Below are 23,060 nucleotides of genomic sequence, written 5' to 3' on the forward strand. Positions count from 1 at the left end.
GCAAGTTGGTTGGCTTGGGTACAGCGATGAGAAAGTGAAGAAGCTTTGCGGGAAATATTTAGACCTTGGTTTCACAAGTTTCAAGGCAAAGGTTGGGCAAAATATAAAGGACGATATAAGAAGATGCGAATTGATACGCGACATGATTGGCGAGAAAAATAAATTGATGGTAGATGCTAATCAAGTTTGGGATGTGAACGAATCGATAGAGTGGATGAAACAGTTGAGCAAATTTCATCCAGTTTGGATTGAAGAGCCAACATCTCCGGATGATATCTTGGGACATGCAACGATCGCAACTGCGTTGAGACCGTTGGGTATCGGTGTCGCCACTGGTGAAATGTGCGCTAATCGTGTTATGTTCAAGCAATTGTTGCAGGCAAAAGCGATCGATTACTGTCAAATCGATTCGGCTAGAATAGGAGGAATCAATGAGATATTATCTGTGTATTTCATGGCTAAGAAACTAAGAGGTACATTACGCAAATGATATACATACGTATAGGAGAAAAGTAGAAAAAAGAAACTAACAGAATATTGTGTCACAATCGTTTTTACAATTAGTTCCAGTTTGCCCGCATGCCGGTGGAATAGGTTTGTGCGAAATGGTTCAACATCTTCAAATGTGGGACTTCATTTCTTTGAGCGCATCCACGGAAAACCGTATAATAGAATACGTCGATCAACAGCACGAGCATTTTGTGCATCCTGTGTTAGTTCAAAATGCTTGTTACATGCCGCCCACCACTCCGGGCTATTCGACCAAACTTAAAGAGGATTGTATTGCAAAATACAAATATCCAGACGGAGATGAATGGGAAAACATGTACAAGAAAGGACTTTTCCAGAAAACCATCCGATTGGTATAAATAAACACATGGAATGCATGTATTTATATAAATTGTACTATGTATACATAACATAAATTTACTTTTTGTAAGTTACAAGATCTCTAGTGATATGGCACATGACATGATTAATTACAATCACCACTCTACTATTATTACTGGAAGAAAATGTTCTACTTATGTAATAAAAAGGTTTACCTTTGTGGCAGGGAAGATATTACAACTATGAATTGTGTCCTTAACCACTCAAAATATACAATTCATAATTTGCTACCACTGATTTGAGATTTTACATAATCCATCTATAAAATATGAAAAATGATATTATCAAATCAACTGTGAATAAATAGATATGTAAGTTTAAAAGCAGTCGTCATACGTACACTCACAAACCAATAAGTATTGGGTGCAAACATAAGTCTTTTAACCAGGTTCATATTACTTATTGGAGAGATAACATGCAAATGTAAATGGTGCACCGTATTAAACGGTGGCCAATGAAATCCGGTACGCGTTGCTGCAGCATCTAAACCCAGCTTTTCCAAAATAATATCCACCGTTGCGACGATTCTGTCATCTAAAAGATACATCTAAAGTAACGTAATTCGTAAACAACGTGGAAACGATGCTAAGCGGTAAAAGCGAATTAAACTGTTAATCCCCAAGACTTACAAAGTTCAACATCTTCTGGTTTAATTTCTTTCGCATTACGTATATGTTTATTTGGCAGTATTAAATAATGATGTGTCGAAGCTGGATTAGTATCTTTGATACATGTCACGTGATCGTCCTGTAATGAAAATATGTATATTTGAAGTTTAAATAGTAACCTTGCTATAAGGTCACGTTCTTTTTTGTTTTTAGTCTTTTTCGCAAGAGAAATGAAAGGCTACACGTAAATACCGACATTAAGCTGAATCGTAGAGTTAAATATCTGACATCCTGTCAAACAAGGAAGGTTAACTTTCTCGTACCTCGTATATCTTTTCACTCGGTGCCTTGTTACTTATGATATCACAAAAAATACAATTATCCATATGGGCCTGCATGTAGACGGAAGATCGTGCCCCTAATGTAAATTACAAAAAAGTTTACGTGAAATATTTTCCTGCCCTATTTGTTGACACGATTAGATAGGTGATGGTGGATACGGTTAACATAAATTTCCGCGTACAGCACCTCTATCGGCGTGCATGCAACGTCAAAGTTGTGTAACAGCTTTGAAAAATGTATCTTTTTCCATCATCTTCGTATCGAATCGTTCAAAGGTCTAGATAAAAGGCTGTGTATATGTAAATACGTATGATAGATTCTATTCAATTTTTTATGCTACTTTGTTGTAAAATCAACGAAGAATTCAAAACGAACGCAACAACTATCGACATTGAACGGCGAAAAGTAACGGGCATTGATGGGCATATGTAAACATTTTGTTTGATCGCATTACTTTTTAATTTAAAATATATAAACTGTACATATATTTATAAGTAGTATATATTCATATGTTTCTATATATAATAGTCGTGAGCATGATAAATTAGTAATAGGTATAAGATATTTTTACACGTGGCAGTTTAGTCGAACGAGGAAGGTATCTTTGTTTTCTCGAGAAATCGATCTGCAAATATGCAAATGCACCGCGCATTTTTCTCGTTTACGTTTCCCTGGGAGAAAAATCATTTTCCACAGTTGAACGTATTCTATTCGGTTTATTTGAAAGTACGTATCGTTGTCTGCAGTTCTGGTAATGTAAACGCGGAAAGAACGACAGAAAGATGGTGTACGATCCACCTGGGTTTTTCTGCGAACAAATCGTTCGGAAAATCTGTCATAGTTAAGAAATGTTAATCGTACGAAAACGTGAAATACAATCGTGAGAATGTCCATCCTTTAATTCGATTTGCAATTGCGAAGATTGCGTCAAAGGGAGAATAGCCGCGTGAGAAGACGTAAGAAAAAGAAAAAAGAGAAACGATAGAAGATGAGGGTGAAAGGAACCGCGTTACGCATCGAACGATTTTTCGAACGAATATTTGATATCCTCCCTTATTGGCCCGTATCGGCAACTTACAAGCTACAGTAGGTTTACCGGGATTATCCCGACTGTACAGTGTTTTGTTCTCTTTCTTTATAAATAGTTATAAATTATAATTAATCGTACGATTCCGATTCGACGCGAGAAAATCATAGAATATACATAATATTCGGTTACGATAATTCATCTGTAATACTGTGAGCCACCCCCCCGTGCCTATCCGGTCGGCCGGCCCTGATCAGCTCACCCCCTCGTGATCGTATGTCGCTTCGCGACGCCACAAGTCCCTGCTTCCGGCTGTAAATCGTCGAGAAGAATTCGCCAATTGTTCCGTGTAACGCGCGTTTATTGGTCGGTGGCTTTTGTCGTGTTCGTGTTCGCGTTTGTTCAGTGAGGAACCCCGAAGATTGCGAATAAACTTGAACCACTCTAATAGAGAGGCAAGTTTCAGCTGCCTTGGTAGGGCATTTGATCTGGAACGGCGGACGAATGATTCTGACTCGGACTTTGATGGAAGTGAGGACTGCTACCGTCTTGTGATAGATCGCCGACCGCCGGTTCCTCGTATTTTCCCCTCTTGAAACGACCGTACAAAGAGGAGTACGGTAAATTATAGTGGATGGCCGCTTGATTGATGCTCATATGGCCTAATCTGAAAAATCGCGAGCAAACAAAACACACGTTTTTCACGTTTTCTCCCTGTGACAAATACGATAGGTATTTATATATATATACAGGCGTCTTTCGTTAGTACAAACATTATTTATCCAACAAATGGTGGTACAAGATAATAAGTACTAAGAATAAAAAAAGAACGAGGAAGAAGAGGGGAGAAGATGGTAATTTACCTGACAGCTTCGAGAGCTTCGGTCATAGCATCTTCGCTCCAGGGTGTAGGATTACTTCGGCTAAGTTCGATTCCCTCCCTTTTACATCGACCGTACAACGTTCCTGTGGGTATACCGAATTCCGTGGACGCTCTTTGCACGGACGTTTGACCGGAGCGTATCGCTTCGAGGGCGCGATCGAGATCGGCGGGCGACCAAGTGGTAGGACTGGCGTTGAAAGGTGCAGCTAGTCTGATGCCTTCCCTCCTCGCGATTTTATAAAGTGTGCTGGATGGTATACCGAACGCTTTCGATGCTTTGTTAGCCGATATCGTTCCTGTTCGTAACGCTTCGAGCGCGTTATTTAAACTCTCGTCGCTCCACGACTTGGTGGGTCCGTCCTTTTTCGGGGTGTCGATGCCCAGTCGATGCGCCCTTTGCCACAATGTCGTCGATGGTATACCGAAGGTAGCTGAAAACCGATCGAATCACGATACAGAATCGTTCGTAAGCGTGTATAAGAAAGAAACGTTATCGAAGAATTGTGTAAAAGAAGCAGAGAGAGGTGGTGTGTGTGTGGTTGAATTACCGGAAGCTTTCGTAAGGCTCATATCGTGATTTCGCAGAGCTTCCAAAGCGGCGTCCATATCCTCCTGAGTCCACGATTTCGAGCCATGATGATGAGAGCTCGACTGTCCAGAATGACCCCTCGAGTTGTTCTCACCGGAATCCGAGTGAATGGAACTCCCAGAAGGCATTAATCCCAACAATTCAGGCGTGATCATCATCATGTTGTCGCTGTCGGCCGCATTCTTCGAACTGACACTTGCCCGGTCCGACATGTGGCTGTCGATGTCGATCGTGTCTGAGGAATCCATCGTGTGTAACGTTTCGAATTTGATCTTTACACTGTCGCAATTCTGAATCTCTGAAAAACGGAAAACTGAAACTCTGAATAGGGGGCGGGGTAGCAGAAACGGATGCAGGCAGGTACGTTGAATCGAATTGGCTGGTATCTGACACGCGGCCTCTCTAAACGCGTTCACCAGGCTCTCTCTCTCTCTTTACCTGGACACGATGTCGCACAGTCGGCGAAAGAAGCGCCATCGAAGGCGAAGTTGAATGCGCACACTAAACGAGGTTGCGTGGGCTGTTACGAACGGAGCAACGCAAATCTAATCGCAACTAGTTAAGCCCGATTAGACCAATTATTTTGATTCCCTCCCTGTCTAATGACCAACCACGGTTTTATTCTCCTCCCTGGCCCTCCAACCTCCACCCCCACCTCTCCACCCCCTTAGACGATTCACGCGGTTGCATACGAGCGCACCGGTTATTTATACGTATTTAAACACGATAATATCGACGTTCAGGGGAATAAGAACTGTTGTCCGGGGAGTAGGGTAGAGCAGCAGCGCACCTGTAGAGTGATGATCCGGGTCTCTTAGATGGGTGATGGTGGTACCGACCAATGTGGCACTCGGTGGTGTAGGTTGAGTTTCTGGAGGTAGATCAACCTCCCCGGGATCCGGATGATGACCGTAATGACCGAGGCCTGTATGACAGAACATGTCACCTTTTTACTTAAAGTGAAAACGATCTGCCCCGCGTGTTGCCGTGAACCGGTAAGTCGCCCCACACCTGTAATCCTCCCTTCGGAACTTCCGCCAATTCTCTCACTCACAGGAATTGCGAGTTACCGAGAAAGGACATAGACCGTGGCCGCGGGAGAAGCGAAGGAAAAAAAATGTCGGATTCAGGTATGGGGCCCGTATTCTCCATTGACTACCTACCGTTGTTATTATTGTTGTTCGTGCTGTTACCGTTGCTGTTTCCGCTACTGTTGTTATTACTATTGTTGCTGGTAGCGGTGGTGGTGGTCGTGGTAGTGGTGGTGGTGGTGGCGGTAGTGGTGGCGATGCCGGTGCTGTTGGCGTTACGTTGCCAAGTTTCCAAGACTACTGGTCCCGTGGTTGCCTCCGTGCACTCTTCATCTTCGGGTTGCCAGTCTCTGTGGTTCTGCGAAATATCCGGCACGAATTTAGCGACGACCGTGACGAGATCGTTCGGAGGACAGCTCTCTGTCGCGCGGTATTCCCTACGCGGTAAAGTAATTCAGGCCAATGCTCACCTCTTTGTTCTCCAGGTTATAGTCCTCGTTCGATTCCTCCTCTTTGTAACGGTCGTAGTGCCTGGAGTCGGTCGCGCGAGGCTCGAACGTTGTCCTTGCCCTCTTGTATCTCGGATGATGCCTCTTCAGCTTCGTAAAATTTATCCTAGGAGTGCCAGGTTCTCTCGGCGGTGAACTAAGACTCACCGATGGTGGACCGTCTCTGCTTTCCGGCACCTCGCAGAGTCCTTTGATCTTCAGCTGATCGGCTGTTTTCAGCAGGGACTGCAACACACACACACACCAGCAGATGCCTGAAAAGTTGCTTATACAGTCACCGCGTGTCTCCACGACTTTTCCACCGTCGCAAAATATCGCGCGTTTTCCCAGCCACCAACAACGTTTCAAAGGAGAAGAAGGTATCCTCTCCCCGTTTTACGGATAATCACCTAAAGCCCGAGTAATTAGAATCCTGTAGAGTGTAACTGGCCGCGCGATTATCGAAGCAGTTTCACGTAGCGATGTTGATGGTGAATCACACCGTGGACGAGGGATAAATAAAAAGTAGCCGAATATATGGATAAATCGTTTTCCGTGAGGGACGAGGAGAAAGAAAGAGGGACTGGCCGGGCCGATTCGCATATTTCTGGTAAAAGCTCGTCATCCTTACGGCTCGCTTAAACGGATATGGTTTCATCTTGCAGTCGGCGTCTCCGGTACGGTGGCTCGGTCTAAAATCAGTTTTCGCGATCCAGTTTCGGCGTGCGACGACGTTTCACCGGCATAGTGCGTCGACCCGTATCGAGCAGCGTGACGTCCTACAACATTCACCCCACCTCTCTCTCACTCTCTCTCTCTCTCCCACTTTCTCTGATCTTAACCTTGAAACCGGTGCGTAAGGGAAACTACATAGATAGGTAGAGGAGAGAAAAGAGAGGGAGAAAGGAGAAGGAGAAGGAAGGAGCATGGGTACGGGGCGAACACGGGTAAAGAAGTAAGGAAGGGAAAGGAGAGAGTCTCGTGACGCGAAGGATGAGAAAAGAGGGCGAACGAGACTTCCGCGTGACTGCTTTCCTTCCACTCTCTGTTCATCCACGTGTTTATGACATCGTACCTAAACTGCAGAGGCGAATAATGGAAACGAACGAATACGAACGGGATGGAAAATTTGCCGAAATAAAGGTGAAAAGGAGGAAACGAAAGGAGCGAATGAACGACCGAGCGAGCGAACGAACGAGACCGAGGTCCGCGTTGAAGTTGAGGCTCTCTGTTCTTTAATCAAGGCAGGGGTGGTGCGATTAGGCGGGGTCGGCAAGGGGACATGCAGTATGAGAGCGGCGGCGGCAGTGGTGGCGGTGGCGGCGGCGGTAACGACGCGGCTAGGAGGGGGTGAGAAAGCAGAGGAAGAGTTAGACGATGGAAGCGGAGGTTCAGGTGGGGGTTTAGGCAGGCTGTGCCGGGGGTGTTGGTGGCGGTTGGAAACGTGGAGCGTGGGTGGAAAAGTGGGTGGCGGCGGCGGGTAGGACTAGGTTCACAGCGGTGAGCTTGCAAGAGAAAAGAACAGAACTATAACTGGAGAGAGAGGGATGGGAGGGTGGAAGAGGGAGCAAACTGGAGAGAGTGAGAGAAAGAGAGAGAAGGGAGGGGTGGAGGCAAAAACGCCCGCAGGAAGAATGGGGAGGCCTCCGACGCGGCTGTCGCGGCCCCAGGGCCGTATCGACCACCCCAACCTCCGATCCTCTCCTCGGCACTCGCGACGGCACCGGCACCGATATGACTTCCAACCGTTTCCACATACACATCCTGTCTTTTGCTCTATGGGTCTCTCTCTCGTTCTCTTGCTCCTCACTATCCTCCCCACTATTTCGCTTTCCTTCTTTCGCACTTTATACCATCCCCTAGTTTCGCTGCGAGGATACGTATAAGCTGGTCGAAATGTCCGCGAATCTTTGGACTCGATAGGCCGTGAGTTTCGTGGTATTGGTCGCAGGGTGATCGAACTTCCACGTTGGACGCGCATGCTGCGGCTACGATGGCGCGATCATTTTGACGCGAAGGGTACTATGGTTCGAACAGGAGATGCCATACCAACGAGCTTCACAATTCGGCTGTAGAAGCGGACTCTGTAAAAAATCTTCCAATGCTACAGCCGTTAAGAGTGGAAACGATTCGGACAATTTTTCTCTTTTTCCACCTCGGGGGGTTTTGGATAAATAAGAATACGAACCAGTGCAAAAGATACAGGACAATGGAATTGCTTTTTGCGGTTCAATTAAACGAATTAAGAATGAAAGGGAAGAAAGAGCATGGAAGATAGGAAGAAAGGAAGAAAGGAGAGATGGAAGGAAGGAAGGAAGGAAGGAAGGAAGGAAGGAAGAAGGCGCGATGCTTTAACAAACGACAGGAAGGAAGGAAGGAAGGAAGGAAGGAAGGAAGGAAGGAAGGAAGGAAGGAAGGAAGCGTTTGGAAAGGCGCGATGCTTTAACAAACGACGGCGACGACGGCGGAGGCGGCGGTGGGACTTGGAGAACCACGGACATTGGGCGATGGGTAGGGTAGGGTAGTACGGGTACCGGTGCAGGGGTTAGGGAGTGGGTGGGTAGTTGGTTGGTTCGACGGTGGATGCATAGGGGTGGTGCCATCGGTTCGGAGGCAAGAGGGAAACCCAACGGCAGAATCCAACCTCACCAATCAATACTTAGGGTTCAAGGGCATCGCCCGACCAATTATCCCAGACTAATTGACGCGAGAAAAATTGACGAGAGAAAAAAAAATTCCACCTCCACTACCTTCGTTTCGTGCTTTTCGCATCTAACTACCACGGCAACGGCGACAAGAACGACGAGAACGGCGAAACTTTGGAGACTTTCGTTCTGGCCTCGATACTGTTTCGAACCAGACAGACACGCGCACCTTTTCGGTGTTCGTTCAGTTCGAAAAGCATCGAAGCTCGCGCAGAGATGAATGCACGTGTTAAATGCCGGATAATGGAAGGGGCGGTGGGGAAGGAAGGGGAGGGGGGGGGAGGGAAGGGTCGTCGAAAGGTTTTTGCACGGAGGTGGAAAACCGACGACGGGCGGTCTTTCGTTTTCTTTCGCGGGAAGAAACTGGGGGGGGGGGGGCGACAAGAAGAGAAGTCCAACAGGCGTAAATCCGCAAAAAGATCGACCGTGGAAACGTTTCACGAGAACAGGAAGGACGCGAAGTGGTGGCTGGAGGTTGGTCCGTACGAGACCGTACCAACGGACGGTATAGCAAGGTATATACACGTAACACAGCCATACACCCGTAGGAAGAGACTCGCCGTTGAAAGAAGAGTCGAAAGACCGTGGTAGCAAGGGAACGCGTGAGAGATCCGAATGGGGAGACGGGCGGCGAAGGGGAGAAGACGAGAAGGGTTTAGGTAGGGAGGAGGCGTGCGGTGTAAAACAGAGAGAAAGGAGAGAAGAAAAGCGGAGAGGAGAATGTACTACGGGGGAATCCCCGAAGATGGTCGTAGGGTCGTCTCCGCTATTACGAATACGGCGTCATAACGGAATTGATAATGTAACGGGCGTCACGAGCATAACCTTTCTCTCTTCTTTTCCACGCTACATAACCTCCTTTCTGAATGGGATTGCGACTCTGGTCACCACGTGCTCCTCGAACCGGTGCCGAGAATATGCCATATCACGGAATTTCGATTATTTCACAAGGCAAATCCGAGACGTTTTCCGACTCTTATTTTTCTCAAACGTCTCGACACGTTTTACGAACGATCTCGTGTTTCTTCTTTGTCCCTTTGTCGTGTGTCGTAGGTTACGTTACGCGCGACGAACGGTTGCTCGCGAGATTTGGACGAGCCCGAACGATGGACGCATCTCGATGCATCGGGTAACCACACACGCGCGTCAATCTACGACTTTACGATTCAATTAGCGATTAACTGGAAAGCATACATGGGTTTACGATTATCTGACAGCGGGGTTTAAGCGGCTAAGATAAGGCATGCTTGTCGAATGTTTACGAACGTGAAGAGGAGAAGTCTGATAATGTGGATGCCGCGGCGGTTTCGCAGACGTTCTACGGGATTCTTGTTCACGCTCGCAGACATACGCATGCACACAACCCCCGATTATACTTCGATCATTTGGTATGCGCGGAAGAACGATACCCCGGGTAATCTGTGCACTTTTTCCCCGTTCATTTCCGTGTGCGAGACGATTCTCGCACTTGCCACGGGAAATCATCAACGTGGATACAACTTTCACGTGTCACTCTTTCACGCGAATACAACACTTGCATTTGCCTAAAAAAATATCCTATTATTCTCACGGGTACGTTCTTTCCACAACACGCACAACACTTCACTCGTTTGATCGATGCTCTGAGCGCATCGTAATCTCCGTATTTGTCCCAAGGTGGATTATCCGATCGTCGCAGACTTCGTAAACACTTTTGCCATCGTATCTGTTTGTGCTTCATTCGCGTGAAAAATACTAGCGCCTATGCGGTCCTGAGACTTGTTTCCATTCGGATTTCACAGGATAATATCCAACCGCGTAAACCTCGCTGACGATACTTGAACCCGAAGGATGCAACAGAGTGGTAGATTCTCCTCCAAGTGTTCCGCTGCTCTCCACCAAAATATCTCGAGAGACGATGGTTCACGTGCACAATACGATCGTTCAAGATTCGGCGGGTAATAGTACGTTGTCGTGTATCCACGTAAAACTTTCGCTTCCTTCTCTCTTCTTTCTCTCTCCTCTCTCTCTCTCTCTCTCTCTCTATTCCCTCTCCCTGTGCGTCGCTTTCTCCCTCTGTTGCGAGAAGTTCATCGGAGCAATGCCCATTCTATGGCAAGCGGCAATAACACGACGCGACGCGACGCAACGCCCCTGCCAAGACACTCTTCCCATCCTGGTGCGAAGGAAGTTGTATCGTTTATCACTCACCTGACTGCGATATTCCTTAGGCGAAAGGTCCCTCGTTGAAAGACCAGAGACGCGCGAGGAAGGGAACGAGCGGAAGGGAAGGGAAGAGAGAATGAAACGGGGAAAGTCAGACGATTGTTTAGAAAACGAACGAAAGAGATGATAGTGGAGAAGGAGGAAGAAGGACGAGAAGTGGGGAAAAAGATAGCAAGCATAGAAAGAAAAGAAGAGAGAAAGGAAGGAAGAGGGCGAGGGGGTGAAAGATGAAGTAATGGAGGTGGAGGAGGAAGAGGTGGAGAAAGGGGTAGGAGAAGAGAAAGAAGAAGGAAGAGGTGGAGATAGAGGAGGTGGAGGTGGAGGTGGAGGTGGAGGAGGAGTTGGTGGAGGAGGAGGAGGAGGAAGAGGAGGAGGGGGAGAGGAAGAAGAAGATGAAGAAAAAGAGGAAGAAAAGGAGGAACAGAAAGAGGAGGAGGAGGAAGAAGAAGAAGAAGAGAAGGAGAAGGAGGAAGAAGAAGAAGAAGAAAAAGAAGAAGAAGAAGAAGAAGAGGCACAGAAGCGACGACGAGAAAACGAGGTGGTATCGGCGACGTTAGTAGAGTCGACGTCGTGAAAAAGCCAGACGAAACCGTGTACGAGGAGGTTACGACCACGTAGAACGAGAGGATAATTCCTGGCAGGGCCCGATCTCCTACGCGGCGAAGCCCAACGAAAGTGAAATGGCATTCGGCGCTCCGTGCTGAGGGCGCACGGCATTCGGAGGAGCGAGGAGATGAAGAGGACGCGGCGAAGAGCGGGAGGAGGCAGAGGCAGAGGCAGTGGCAGAGGCATAGGCAGAGCCAGAACCGAGGAGGAGGAGGAGGAGGAGGTAGAGGAAGAGGAGGAGGAGGAGGAAGAGGAGGAGGAGGAGGTGGAGGAGGTGGAGGAGGAGGTGGCGGCGGCGGAGGAGAACGCCGCGAAATTCGCCGACGCGACGAACAAGGACGGATTCAGACCGCGCTCGAGCGCGTACAACGAGGAAGAGACTCGCGGGGGATGCGTGCTCGACGGTGGACAGAGAGCGATTGAGCGTTAGCGTGGAGCGAGCGAGCGAGCCAGCGCACCTGACCAGTCCCTGACTGCGGGGAAAGGGGTTGAAAACCGGCGGGTGGCAGGACGGCTGGTGGAAAGCGGCGCACGCCGCGCCGGCCAGCCGGGCGAGGAGAAGGGGGACGTAGGCAGCGCGGTCCGTCCGCCAGCCGGGGAGGGATGACGCGAACCGACGGGGACGCCGGGGAGCGGGCAGAGCCGGCAACCAAGTCTGCGGTGCTCGAGAGAACAGCCCTCTTGCTCTAACTCCGGAGCAGTTCCCGCGGGAGAAACGGAGACTTCCTGAGGCCGAACGAGAACAGAAATACGGTGTGCGCGCGGAAACGAACGAGACGGAATGCACAAGACGAAGAGCTGAAACGCGTTTGGCGACCGCCAGACGAAGACGAATGCAAGGTTCGCGAGAGAACAGTAAAGGATAGTGTCATGCCTCTCTGCTATTAGTCTGACGGAGATGTCGTTATGTACTCGCGTGAACGCGCTGCCGATCGAGACTGTATATATGCGTGCATCATGCCACGGTTCAAGAGAAAGAGAGAGAAACGGGCGTCGCAGTGATGTACGCCTAAAGTTGGGAACCTGGTTTCCATGCGCCATCACTCAACTATGAGCGAATTAATATTTCTAATGGTACCGGATAAGGAACTACGCACTGCCAACATAAAGGAATGGTAAAAATACCATTTTGCAAAGGTGGTATTTCATTGTTGGTAACGAATTAGCAAACGGACGACCGAATTATATTATTCTTCATCGAATATTTCCTAGTTTTGAACGATGTCTTATTCAGAAGCCTATAACGTCGATTATTTGACATGCATAGCGGATAAAAATCGAACGAAATGGTTGTGAAGAGAAGAAGCAGAGTCGGGGAGAAATTTGAATGAGGAAAACGTAAAGAACCGTTGCTAACCTGAAACACTGTAAGTTTAATAAGCGCGCGATGTTAAAAGTGTCGAGGAAGAACGCGAGAAAGATCGAATTATCCCCACTATTGACGATCGTTGTAACGGGCCCAGGCAGGAAAGAAAGAAAGAAAGAAGGAGAGGGTCCTTCGAGGTCAGCCCAGTGTCGAGCTGACTCGATTCAACTCCATTCGATTCGACTGGACTCGATTCAATTCAATTCAACTCGACTCGACTCGATTCGGCTAGACACGACGCGACGCGACTCGATTCACGAGCGAGACGTTGCGTAGTCGAGGGAAGAGTGTACGGTTTCGGGAGAGCGAACACCGAAGCAGAAAAGGAGGGATAGACCGAAGCGTAACGTAACAGAGAGACAGAAGGGAATAGAGTGTGATGGAAGAAGGCAAACGGAGAACGAGCGATCGAGAAAGAAAGAGAACATGAGTCGCGAATCGCAGTGCTTACGCGGCGGACAAAGGGAATCTGCGGCTCCAGTCGTGTCTACGCACACGCGAGTCGGCTACACACGCATACGAGCGAATAACGTGCAACTGTGCGTACGCGTGCACGCCACTGCAGAAACCGCGTGTGTACAGTCGACGGAAGAAGCGCGAATTCTCTTGTTTCTCCTCAACTTCGACTTTGCCGCTAGCCCTCCTCCTCCTCCACCTTCTCCCTCTTCCACGCTCTTCTTCTTCTGCTTCCCTCGACTCTGCCACTCCTTTCCCCGCTTCTCTTCTTTTCTCTTCTTTTCTCTTCTGATATCGTCTCTTCCCTTCGCATTTCCTCTAGTTTGCATCTATCAAAGGGAATAAAGAAATCACGATCACGAACGCTATGTTGTACGACCTACGGTACGTTGCTTACTTTCGTACGCTCTGCCGCCACCCGTCTGATCCCCTTCCCCGCCGCTTCGAGACAAACGAAAATTATCACAACGATTTCCTTGTCAACGATGTAGTCGCGATCGCAACCCTTTCCCTTAGCGTCCCCAATGTTCGATTGCGATTGATTGAAATAGATATGCATGCCTTGCAACATGTCCCCAGGCACCCACAACCAATTCTACCGCATTGATTATCTTTTTTACTTAACGTAATACGTACGATCCGCATGTATTCGGGAATTAATTGGAGATACGTTTCATCGTTGTACGAATAAATTTTGCAAAATCGCGTCAAGTTCAAGGCAATGCGACCAGGGGAACAATACCGATCCTTTGGTGTGCCTCCGTTTTTGATCTCGCCACGCGTAGCCCGAGTTTCTCTCCAACTGCGCGAAGAAAGGAGATACCGATCGAGAACGAGGTCAGTAGAGAATACTATCCTTATCCCTGCGATACGTATACCAAACGCTCACGCGTTCCTTTAGCCGATTCGATTCTGTCGTTAATTGTATACTCGAAAACGGAGTATCCACGGCTATGCTGGTCTTTTCCTATACAGTGATTGGTTAAGACGAAATCTTGTACCATCAACGATCTAGTCTGTACATACATGTATATGTACGCACACGTGCAAGTGCATTCGGCTTGATGCACGTGAACTATATGCGTTTTCTTCGTACGTTGTCGTCTTAATTCCCGTGTCAAGGACAACGAGTCGAAGAACCACGCGTCGGCCCATGTTCATAAGCTTTTCTCCGAAAATGAAATACGAAGCAGCGCTTCTCGGGCACCGGCTGCACGCATTTTACGTTCCATTTCCACCTTTTCCTTTCGCTTACTTCGAATTTCACTAAAAAAAGTTACGCTATCGAGAAGCTGGTCGGAGTAGTTTGTGTCAAAGAGCACGATACAAAAGAAAAAAAAAAAAAAAGAAGAAGAAGAAGAAGAAAGAAGTAGGAAGGAATCAGAAGAAAAATTCGAGAAAGAGATCTTTGTAAGGTTATTCTTGAGCGGGTCTGAATTATATGTCCGTGGTGAATCCCAGCACCGAGATACGAAACTCTGAACGAACAGCACCGATCAGGGGCGTGAGCATCGTTGCGTGCCAACACGTTTTGCTTCACGGAGCGGGGTAAAAGGGAGATAAAAAATGGTAAAACAACGAAACTCGGGGCATCGCTTACGAGCTACCACGTTCTCTCGAATGTAAGAGGCATAACGCGATGATAGACGGTGCAATGTAAAAAATGAGACAACCGGCGCATTTGCTTTGCACCATTCGCAAATATGCCAGTGATCTTTCACGTACGTGCAACAAGTTCCTCAAATTATACGAATATTCACATATTGATCGGTATAAGTTCTATGTGATTACATACATACGTAAACTTTAATCGAGCTGTTCGTTTCGTCAAAGGATAAAGTAATCGTATGCCTACGAACGGTGTATATTCGCGAACATAAATTAGGATCGATCGATCGTTCAGACGATATCGGTTGAGTGTCACTGGTCTGGTACACATAGTAGTGATGGTAGTAGTGGTAGTAGTAGCTCGATTGCCGGACAATGGAATCTAACGAGACGGGGTTGAAGACTCTGTCTTATTGATCTCGTGAAACTGGAAAGCATAATAATGGCACTGTCCATCGAAAACATTGGAGGACTAGAGGCCACATTCTTTCGCGTCGAAGGATCGTCGGCGTGTTGAAGATGAGACAGGAAAATAACGAATGTACAGCTGGTATAGCTAATAAAGGGCAAGTAGAGCAGGATAGTCCAAGTACATTGTTTACTTTCAGAGCGTGCGATGTTATCTCGTTCTCGCACGCGATATAACATAAGAATATATGATAATATAAAACCATATGTATAATCATCAACCTTTCTTGAACGATTTAAATTTGGCTGATGCTCGAAGCACAGCGTGCCAGTTAATGGCACGTGCTCGATTCAAACGTTTGGTCAACTATGGACATGCATACATTGTATATAAGGATAAGTGCAAGGAGGATCACCGTTTACTTTTTTTCTTTACTAGTTCGTCCTTTGTTTCGTCAATGAACGTTTTTGTTTTGTTTTTTTGAAATCCAAGCGTGTTAGTGTAATACGAATGAGAGAAGGACGAAGCTTGGTGAAAAAGGAAGAGAAATATGGCACATGTGCCTGCGATTTGTTTGGTCGCAAGAACGTTACCGTTACCGTTATTTATATCTAGTGTACCGAAGGAAATTGGAAAACTGGGAGAAAGGGAATAGAAAGGACGAAACGGCATTATCCCGCCATCTACAAGATCCGGTGAATCTACGTTACCGACGGCTGCTGTACAGAGAGGGTAAACGAAAGACTAAGCGGATAGAGAATAATCTCGATCGGTAAGGTGGAGTTCTAGGTCGCGAAACGTCACGCGTTAACTTCCAACGGATGTGCAGGGATGCACGAGAGGCAAAGTCGAAAGGGTACAGAGTCGGTTCCCACCGTCGATAAGAAGGTTCGTAAGGATGTTTGGCATTCGCAGGGAAGGAGAAATGATGCCGGGGGAAAGAGAAAGTTTCGATCGTCTCGCCGTTTCGCTCCGTCACGAGCATTCTGGACGACGAAAGGAGGGACCGTGACGCGCGACGCGATCGCGCGTTATTGCGCTCTCGTTCAAGCAAGTATCGTTAGCGCTTGATATCGCTAGATCTCGGTTCGTCCGATTTCTATTCGTTCGTTTGCGAAATACTTAGTACGCGAATACCATCAGGGTATCGAGGCTGCGGAAAAGTCGGGAGTCGCTGACGACACGTTTTTTAACGAATAATGCAACGAGAGAGCGAGAGTCTGAAAGAGAGAGAGAGAGAGAGAGAAAGAGAAGAGGAAGGAAAAGTAAGGTCAGGACTCTTACCTGTAGCTCTGCCTGGGAAACGTCGATCTCTCCTTTGTAGACAAATTCTATGATGAATTTGAGATCATTGAAACAGACGTCTTGGGGCATAATGATCGTCGGATGTTTGCAGGGATTCGAGAGCAGAAGCTTTTGAAAGTAGGAACTGCACGCCGATAACACCACCTGCGCAAACAGAAGGAGCTGTATCGAACGATCAATAAGAAGAGTAGCTGGGTAGAAGATCGGCGCATCGAGGAAGAAAAGTGGCGAAGCGGCATCCATTGAATAGCATAGTTAGTCGATAGATCGCGGCGGGGCAACCGATCGTTGAAAACGGGAGATCAGCTTAAGTAGGGACAACAGCGATCGCGAATTCGCGTATATCGCGATACAACGTCTTACCTTGTGTGCTTTTAAGGAAGCCTCGTTGCAGGCCAGGGTGACGTCCACGAAAGATTCCGTCTGGAGGAGCTGATGGAAAACGGACGTCATGTTTGATTGGTAGTTGTTCCAGCGCAGGCAGTAGTGCTGCCCGGCCATGCCGCCGCTGTAACATAAACACACCAGGGAACACGATCATTCGGTTTGTCTCTGCTGCTCTTCCTGCTCTATAAGGTTTCCATCTAAAAGCCATCGTGTTATTTCTTTGCACGCGGGACACGGTTCGTCCTTTGGTCGCGAAGCCACGAGGCGAGTAAGTTTCTCGCAACGGTGTGAGCCTTCCTTCTTTCAGATCGATCCGCAAAGCGGGACAGTACCTGTAGTGCACGCCCCAATAACGATCCGTCTCCATGAAATATTCGTTTTCTTTTCCGGCACAGCTACGAAAAGGTAAATCGGTCGGCCGGTTCGGTAGATCGTGTTTGCGCTGGCAGAGGGTAGAGGAGAGAAGGAGAGAGATAGGTAAAAGGGTTGGAGGTTGCGTGGAGGCTGGAGCGAAGAAGGAAAATAAAGACCGTGGAGAAGGAGAAGGAGGGAAGGCGAGGAACTGTCGAGGTGGCAGCGGACGACACACAACCGGTCTCTCTCTCCTTCAGCGGAGCGAAATCGAGAAACACTTTCGCGCGATTCGAGCAACGATCGACGACCGATCGACGACGATCGACGAAAGGTGTGAGCTCGCGATAACAACCGCGCTAGTATAACGTATTACTTGACGAGATTCGATCGAGAAACGAACCAAGTGAAAGAAAAAAGAAGAACGCGCGAAGAGAGTCTTGTTCGGTACGCCGTTAAATAAAAGAACAACGTAATTAACGCGAATCGACACTGCGAAAGCGACGAAGAAGGGGTTCGGGCGTTGGTCTGTCTCGTAACATTCACCTGTTCCGTGGACCGTGCTTTATCTGCCTCTATCTATGTGACTCTTTATACGGGCCATTCCACGTTATCTATCCGTAGGAACACGGACTTTTATCAGTTGCTTAGACGTGCGCCGATAACGTGAAAACTTTAAGCTTTCCACTCGTTCCATTCCGTTCCATTCCGTTTCGTTTCGTTTCGTTTCCTTTCGCGCCTCTCTCTCTCTCTCTCTCTCTCTCTCTCTCTCTCTCTCTCTCTACATACACCTCCTCGATTATCGTGTGGACGATCGACGTCGTTGAATCTGATTGGGAAGCGACGACGATGATCGGGAACCGCTTTAGTCTCCAAGGTCCGAAGCTAGCCTGTTTTCACGGAGGTTGCAGGTAACGCGCGCGCACGCGGCGCGGCGGTTGTTGCGGCGGCGGCAACAAGTAAGCGCAGCTGGTGCATTTACCTGTCGGTTTTTACCTGGCATTCGTCGTTAACCGTGTTCGCGGCTCGTACGCGCTCACCTCTACTCCCGTCACGCGGTTTCCGAAGTTGAAGATATAACGCGATAGGACGTGTATATACGCGTTGCGAATAAGCGCACAGATATCGCGAAATTGAGTTACACCGGTGTACGCGAAGCTCGAAGACGAGCAGATAATCAGCGATAACGTGGCCGAGTACAATCGATAGCAGTTCGATAGAGTTTCCTAGTTCGTTCTGATTCGCGAATCACCGTCGATCGATCTCTCGCGGGAAAGATGCCAATGGTACGCGCGATAGATTTGAAATAATCGTAGCCGTCGAAGGAGAAGGAACACGATTAACACGGCGGAGCGAATTAAGAGAAAACCGGATGTAACGCGACTCGAAGAAGCGGAGTGAGACCGCGCGCGGCGCGCGGCGCGCGATTCGGAAAGCGTGGCGTCGTTTTAGTCGATGCGTCGACGCGTCGCGTCGCGTCGTGATCGCGGCCGATCGAATCGATCGATACGCTTTCTCGAGGGTCGATCTTCCGCGCGATCTTCTCAACGATGAGTATTTTCTCGTTACTTTCACTGATAGGGCGACGATAGTTCGCGTTCACGTCTCTCACGTAGGACGCGAGACGGAAAATGTTGACCGTGAAAGCGGCAAGGAGGGTAGCTCGAGGCTGGAGACGGTAAACGCGACACACAGTCGCGAGAAAGAGAGATACATTCGTTTCCACTTACGCGTTTCACGTGTATGTATGTATAATCCAGCAGGAACGGCAACGGTAGTGTGGCAGTGACAGTAAGAGCAGCAACACGACGGAGGATCTCGCAACGAAAAGAGTGACTGAACGTGGAAAGAGCAGAGAGATGACTAAAATCGGGAAGGAACGCGTGTATCGGCTCGGTGGAGGGTCATCCCTCGGTAGTTGGCGCGCGTTTACGCTTTCTTTCGCGGCCTCGGAGAAGGACACTGTGCGTTGGTCTCTCCCTTTCAGAGAATCCTCCCTTCCCCATCTTCCCTTCCACGATTCATCTCAATTTTTCTTCGAGCTTTTTGTGTCGAATTTCACCTCGCCTCCCTCGGATCCCATCCTCTTTCTTTTTCCCCGTCTGTCTCTCTGCCATTCGTGGAGTAGACGAGCGAACGCTCCCCTCTTCTTCTACCCCCGGTATCGTTCGTCGTTCCATCTCGTTCTTTTCTTTTCTCGGGACCTCCTTGTCCCTCGGTCGTTTCATCGTTTCTTTCTCGACCCTCCTCCACCTCCACCGCCTCCTCCACCACCTCCTCCTCCTCCTCCTCCTGCTTCTCCTCCTCGTCTCTCGTTCCCTCTTTCTCCGCGCGTTGGCTCCATTTACTCGTTCCCTCGTTCCCTCATTCCCTCCCCACGGAGGCGAAGACGCTATTTTCTCGTGGCCCCTTTTCTTCCACCCTTCTCTCTTTTTCTCCTCTCCGCCTCGCCACTCTACTCTGCTCCGCTACACTCCTCTCTGCACGCTACAGAACGCCGTTCTCTCGCTCGATGGGAAGCAGCTACCCTCTCTCTTTCTCCTCTCTTCCTCTCCCTATACTACACGCGGCGTTTCCTTCTCCTCCTGCTCGGTGCGCGTTTTACGTTTTTCCAACGTTATCGACGTTCTTCCTCGGCTCTTCTCGGACTTTTTCCTTTCGTCGTACCGTCGTCCTCGAGACGACCAACCAGCTCTTTCTCCGGGAAAACGTAAGCGGAAACGGCCTCTCCCCTCCTGCGCCGCTCTCCTTCTCTCTTTTTCTTTCTTTCTTTCTCTCTCTCTCTCTCTCTCTCCCTCGTCTTCCAGCCAGAAACGCGCGCGCGGCGTTTCTACCGGGGGAACACTCTGAAATCTTCCAGAACAGTTTCCTTCGCTCCGCTTCCATGTTCTCCTTTTTCTTCTTCTCCTCCCCGTGGAAGAGGTGCGGCCGATAAAACGCGGCACTAATAAAATTTGCATCGCTACCGGCGATGCCACCACCTTTCGCTCCTTTTCCACTCCCTCTTTCTCCTTTCTCGTAGTATATCGTAATTTCCACTGTTTTCCAGCCGTGGCCCGATCCCTTCGCCGATTGTCACCGAACGACGGCGACACTTTACCGTCTATACTTTCTCAAACGGATTTCGAACACTCCGCCGTCTTCCGGCCTTGATACCGCGACGAGCAATTACGATCGCGTCGTAAAGACCACCCCCGACACCGTTTCGCGCGTTCGGTTAAAAAGCGGTCGTCTCTCGGAAATGCAAACGTAACGAAAAGAGGGAACTCGGTGATTGCAATTATCGGCTAGGTATTCGTATTCCGATCGATTACTTTGCAACGTCTGAGAGCGGGGAATGTGGCGTCTATTTTTATCGAGAATGGGAGACTGAGCGAGAGCGAGTTGCATTAAACAAAGTGTGCCTTGGATGGATAGAAGAGGGAGAGTATAGGAGAGGAGAAGAGGAATAATACGATGCGAGCGCGTTCGTTCGATTCGTATCTATGGAAGCCACTAACTTGTCCTTTAGAGATTTCAATGACGTTCGCCTCTCTCGTACGTCGATTCTTCTCGTATGGCGTTATACACGTACACGCGGGTGCACCGTTGGCGATATCGATTTATAATAATACACCGATATGGACGGTGTGCAACCGACGACACTGGGAAACCCCCTGATTTCTATCGATTGGTTAATCGACGAACGGCGCGAAACTCTCCGACAGCTGTATTCTCTCCGGTTGCCCACGATCTCTCTTCTCTTTCCTCGCGAAGACAGAAGGAACGAAGGCAAAGAGAAAGCATACGTGCCGATGCAAAAATGTCGAAGAGGGAGAAGCAGAGCTACGAACGAAGAGAATAACGAGCAGTGGTCAACGAGTCGGAGCAGTCCTAATTTCCGTTCCGTCTGTACCGTAAGGCATAACAGTACCGCATTCCGAATGCCCTTCGTTTCTTCGTTTCTCTCCGTTCACCTTTCCGAGAGAACCAGGCTCTCTCGGCCTCTCACCTGTTCCCCTTCGCCCTACCACTCGCAAGAACGCTCGTATATAGTCTTGGCTCCGTTCTTCCTACCGCCTTTACCTCCCGCCATTACCCTCTGACGTCGTTTTCGAAGGGAAGGAAAGGCGCGCGCGTCAGAGAAAGAGAGAGGTCGCGAGTGAGAAAGAGAGGGAGAGAGAGAGAGAGAGAGAGAGAGGAGGGAGGAGAGAGAGAAGAGACCCGGAAACGGCAATTTCACTGGGACCGAACGAGAACGGAGGAATCGACACGTGGATACGTGCAAGAAAGGAGAAAGGAAAAATTGACGCTCTCTGGTCCGTGTTACTTTCGATCGTCCTTCGTCCTCCCCGTCTATTCGCCAACCGTGATTCTCTCCGGTTGAAACGAAAGAATCGTTCGATGAACGAACGAGTCGCGCGCATTTCACCCACGAATCTGTTCGAATCTATCGCGTGGTACACGCACCACACACACCTCTTTTTCTTCCTATTCTTATGGAAGAAGGATAAACGAGGGTTGGAAACTACCCCCGGAGATCCACATGATCAGGGTTGCGTCCCTTCGAAGGGTGCACAACGTAAGAGGGTGACGTGGACTTGTCCAAGGTCGCACGTGGCTTGCCCAGAGGGATCTTTTCTCCCTAGCTACGAGGGTGCGCAATTTTTTTTTTTTTTCTCTCTTGCCGTTCATTCGATTCTACGCCTATTCGAGAAATAATTCGAGCGTCGCGGCAGCAGGAAGAGAGAGAGAGAGAGGGAGAGACAAGTTTCACGCCAATACTACAACACGGGAAATATCGAATTCGTCACTGGTTAACTATTCACCATCTGTACTACCTTCTCTAGACGATCCAACCAATGGCTGCACGAGTATGTGTGTGTGTTGCGTAGTGGGTAAAGTTTTCGAGAGAAGAGAAAGGAGCAACGAGGATGCGCAGGAGTAGTCGGTCTGAACGGAAGCAACGAAGAAGACGGGAGCTGGAAAAAGGGAGAGGGTGGCGAACAGCGGATAAGAGAGTCTCTTTGTGTGCTCGTGTACAGCGGAGGGATGAAAGCGGAGGATGAAAAAGCCGGGGGACAGATGGCCCTTTCAGACAATGAGAAACTCCGGAGATAAGGGGAACGCGATCGAGAATCTAAGGGGGGAGAGAGAAAGAGCAGCGGGGAAAAGGTTCGCGAGAGAAAGAAGGAGAAGAGGCGAAACTGCTTTTTTGAGGCAGCAATGGAGAGGGACATAATGAACGGTGGTCCAAGAGAGAGCGAGAACGAGGGAGTGATAGGAGAGAAGGTGAGAGACAGAGATGAAGAGACGGAGAATGGAGAACGGAGAAGTGAGAAGGGAGAAGGGAAGAGGGAGCAAGGGCGAAGGAGTAAGGGAAAAGGGCAGAACACGAATGAGTCAGACGCGGAATCAACTGTGCGAACAATCTTTAAACGCGATTAATGATCGAGCGACGCGATATTCTTCGTATACGTGGCAGTATAGGAGTACGTCACACTTTCAAATCGTTTCCAAACGGAACACAGAAACGGCCAACAGTGCAGTTTACCTTTCGAACACTTGCAAATCTCCGATAACGTTTAAACCATAGGTAAATTACCTATCGTCGGATTATCGGCGAATACTTTCGAAGGAACCAGATAAACTAGAAACGAAAACGTGAAGAATATATTCTCTATTCGTACTGCTGGCATCAACCTTTCCCTCTCTTTCCTTTTTGCCCTCTCTTCATGGTCGTTTTTAAAGAAACAGGATGGACGCGGTGCGGGACGAGGATCGAGGAACAGAGAGTAGGGAGAGAAAGGCAAGAGGGTTGCCA

General features: G+C 48.6%; 3 protein-coding genes across 4 annotated transcripts in view; 1 reads left to right on the forward strand and 2 right to left on the reverse strand.

Moving 5' to 3' along the window:
* LOC108580301 (mitochondrial enolase superfamily member 1-like) overlaps positions 1–1,086 on the forward strand; it is a 2,636-nt gene extending 1,550 nt beyond the window's left edge. The window contains exons 6-7 of the mRNA XM_017944018.1: positions 1–473; positions 565–1,086. The exon at positions 1–473 is cut by the window's left edge and continues 9 nt beyond it. Of these exons, the coding sequence (XP_017799507.1) occupies positions 1–473; positions 565–869 (778 nt within the window). The 3' untranslated portion in view covers positions 870–1,086. The remainder of the gene's footprint in view (positions 474–564) is intronic.
* Positions 1–2,001, reverse strand: part of LOC108580278 (p21-activated protein kinase-interacting protein 1-like) — a 5,769-nt gene extending 3,768 nt beyond the window's left edge. The window contains exons 1-4 of the mRNA XM_017943989.1: positions 1,823–2,001; positions 1,521–1,638; positions 1,232–1,425; positions 1,123–1,150 (exon numbers count right to left, since the gene is read on the reverse strand). Coding sequence (XP_017799478.1) covers positions 1,123–1,150; positions 1,232–1,425; positions 1,521–1,638; positions 1,823–1,897 — 415 coding nt within the window. The 5' untranslated portion in view covers positions 1,898–2,001. The remainder of the gene's footprint in view (positions 1–1,122; positions 1,151–1,231; positions 1,426–1,520; positions 1,639–1,822) is intronic.
* A 1,136-nt stretch (positions 2,002–3,137) lies between these two features.
* LOC108580321 (protein bric-a-brac 2) lies at positions 3,138–17,866 on the reverse strand. Of its 2 annotated transcripts, none has more exons than XM_017944048.1 (9): positions 17,804–17,866; positions 16,883–17,027; positions 16,499–16,663; positions 5,842–6,105; positions 5,504–5,729; positions 5,131–5,286; positions 4,300–4,638; positions 3,732–4,182; positions 3,138–3,535 (listed from the first exon to the last, which is right to left on the reverse strand). In XM_017944048.1, exons 2-9 carry the CDS (start codon positions 17,018–17,020, stop codon positions 3,331–3,333), a joined length of 1,944 nt encoding a protein of 647 aa, XP_017799537.1. In that variant the 5' UTR covers positions 17,021–17,027; positions 17,804–17,866; the 3' UTR covers positions 3,138–3,330. The 2 variants fall into 2 exon arrangements, with proteins under 2 accessions (XP_017799537.1, XP_017799536.1); XM_017944047.1 differs by lacking the exon at positions 17,804–17,866 and adding an exon at positions 17,239–17,306.
* Between the last annotated feature and the right edge of the window lie 5,194 nt (positions 17,867–23,060).

This window comes from Habropoda laboriosa, unplaced genomic scaffold (assembly GCF_001263275.1).
Source record: "Habropoda laboriosa isolate 0110345459 unplaced genomic scaffold, ASM126327v1 scaffold9, whole genome shotgun sequence".
Taxonomy (NCBI): domain Eukaryota; kingdom Metazoa; phylum Arthropoda; class Insecta; order Hymenoptera; family Apidae; genus Habropoda; species Habropoda laboriosa.

What these genes read in the sequence shown, in the direction of transcription:
- LOC108580321 (XM_017944047.1), bottom strand. Translation starts at nt 17,273, where the DNA reads ATGGAGACGGATCGTTATTGGGGCGTGCACTACAG. An exon ending in TATTGGGGCGTGCACTACAG is followed by an intron (nt 17,028 to 17,238) that starts GTACTGTCCCGC and finishes TTTATGTTACAG; the next exon opens with CGGCGGCATGGCCGGGCAGC. An exon ending in GAGCCTTACGAAAGCTTCCG is followed by an intron (nt 4,183 to 4,299) that starts GTAATTCAACCA and finishes ATCGGTTTTCAG; the next exon opens with CTACCTTCGGTATACCATCG.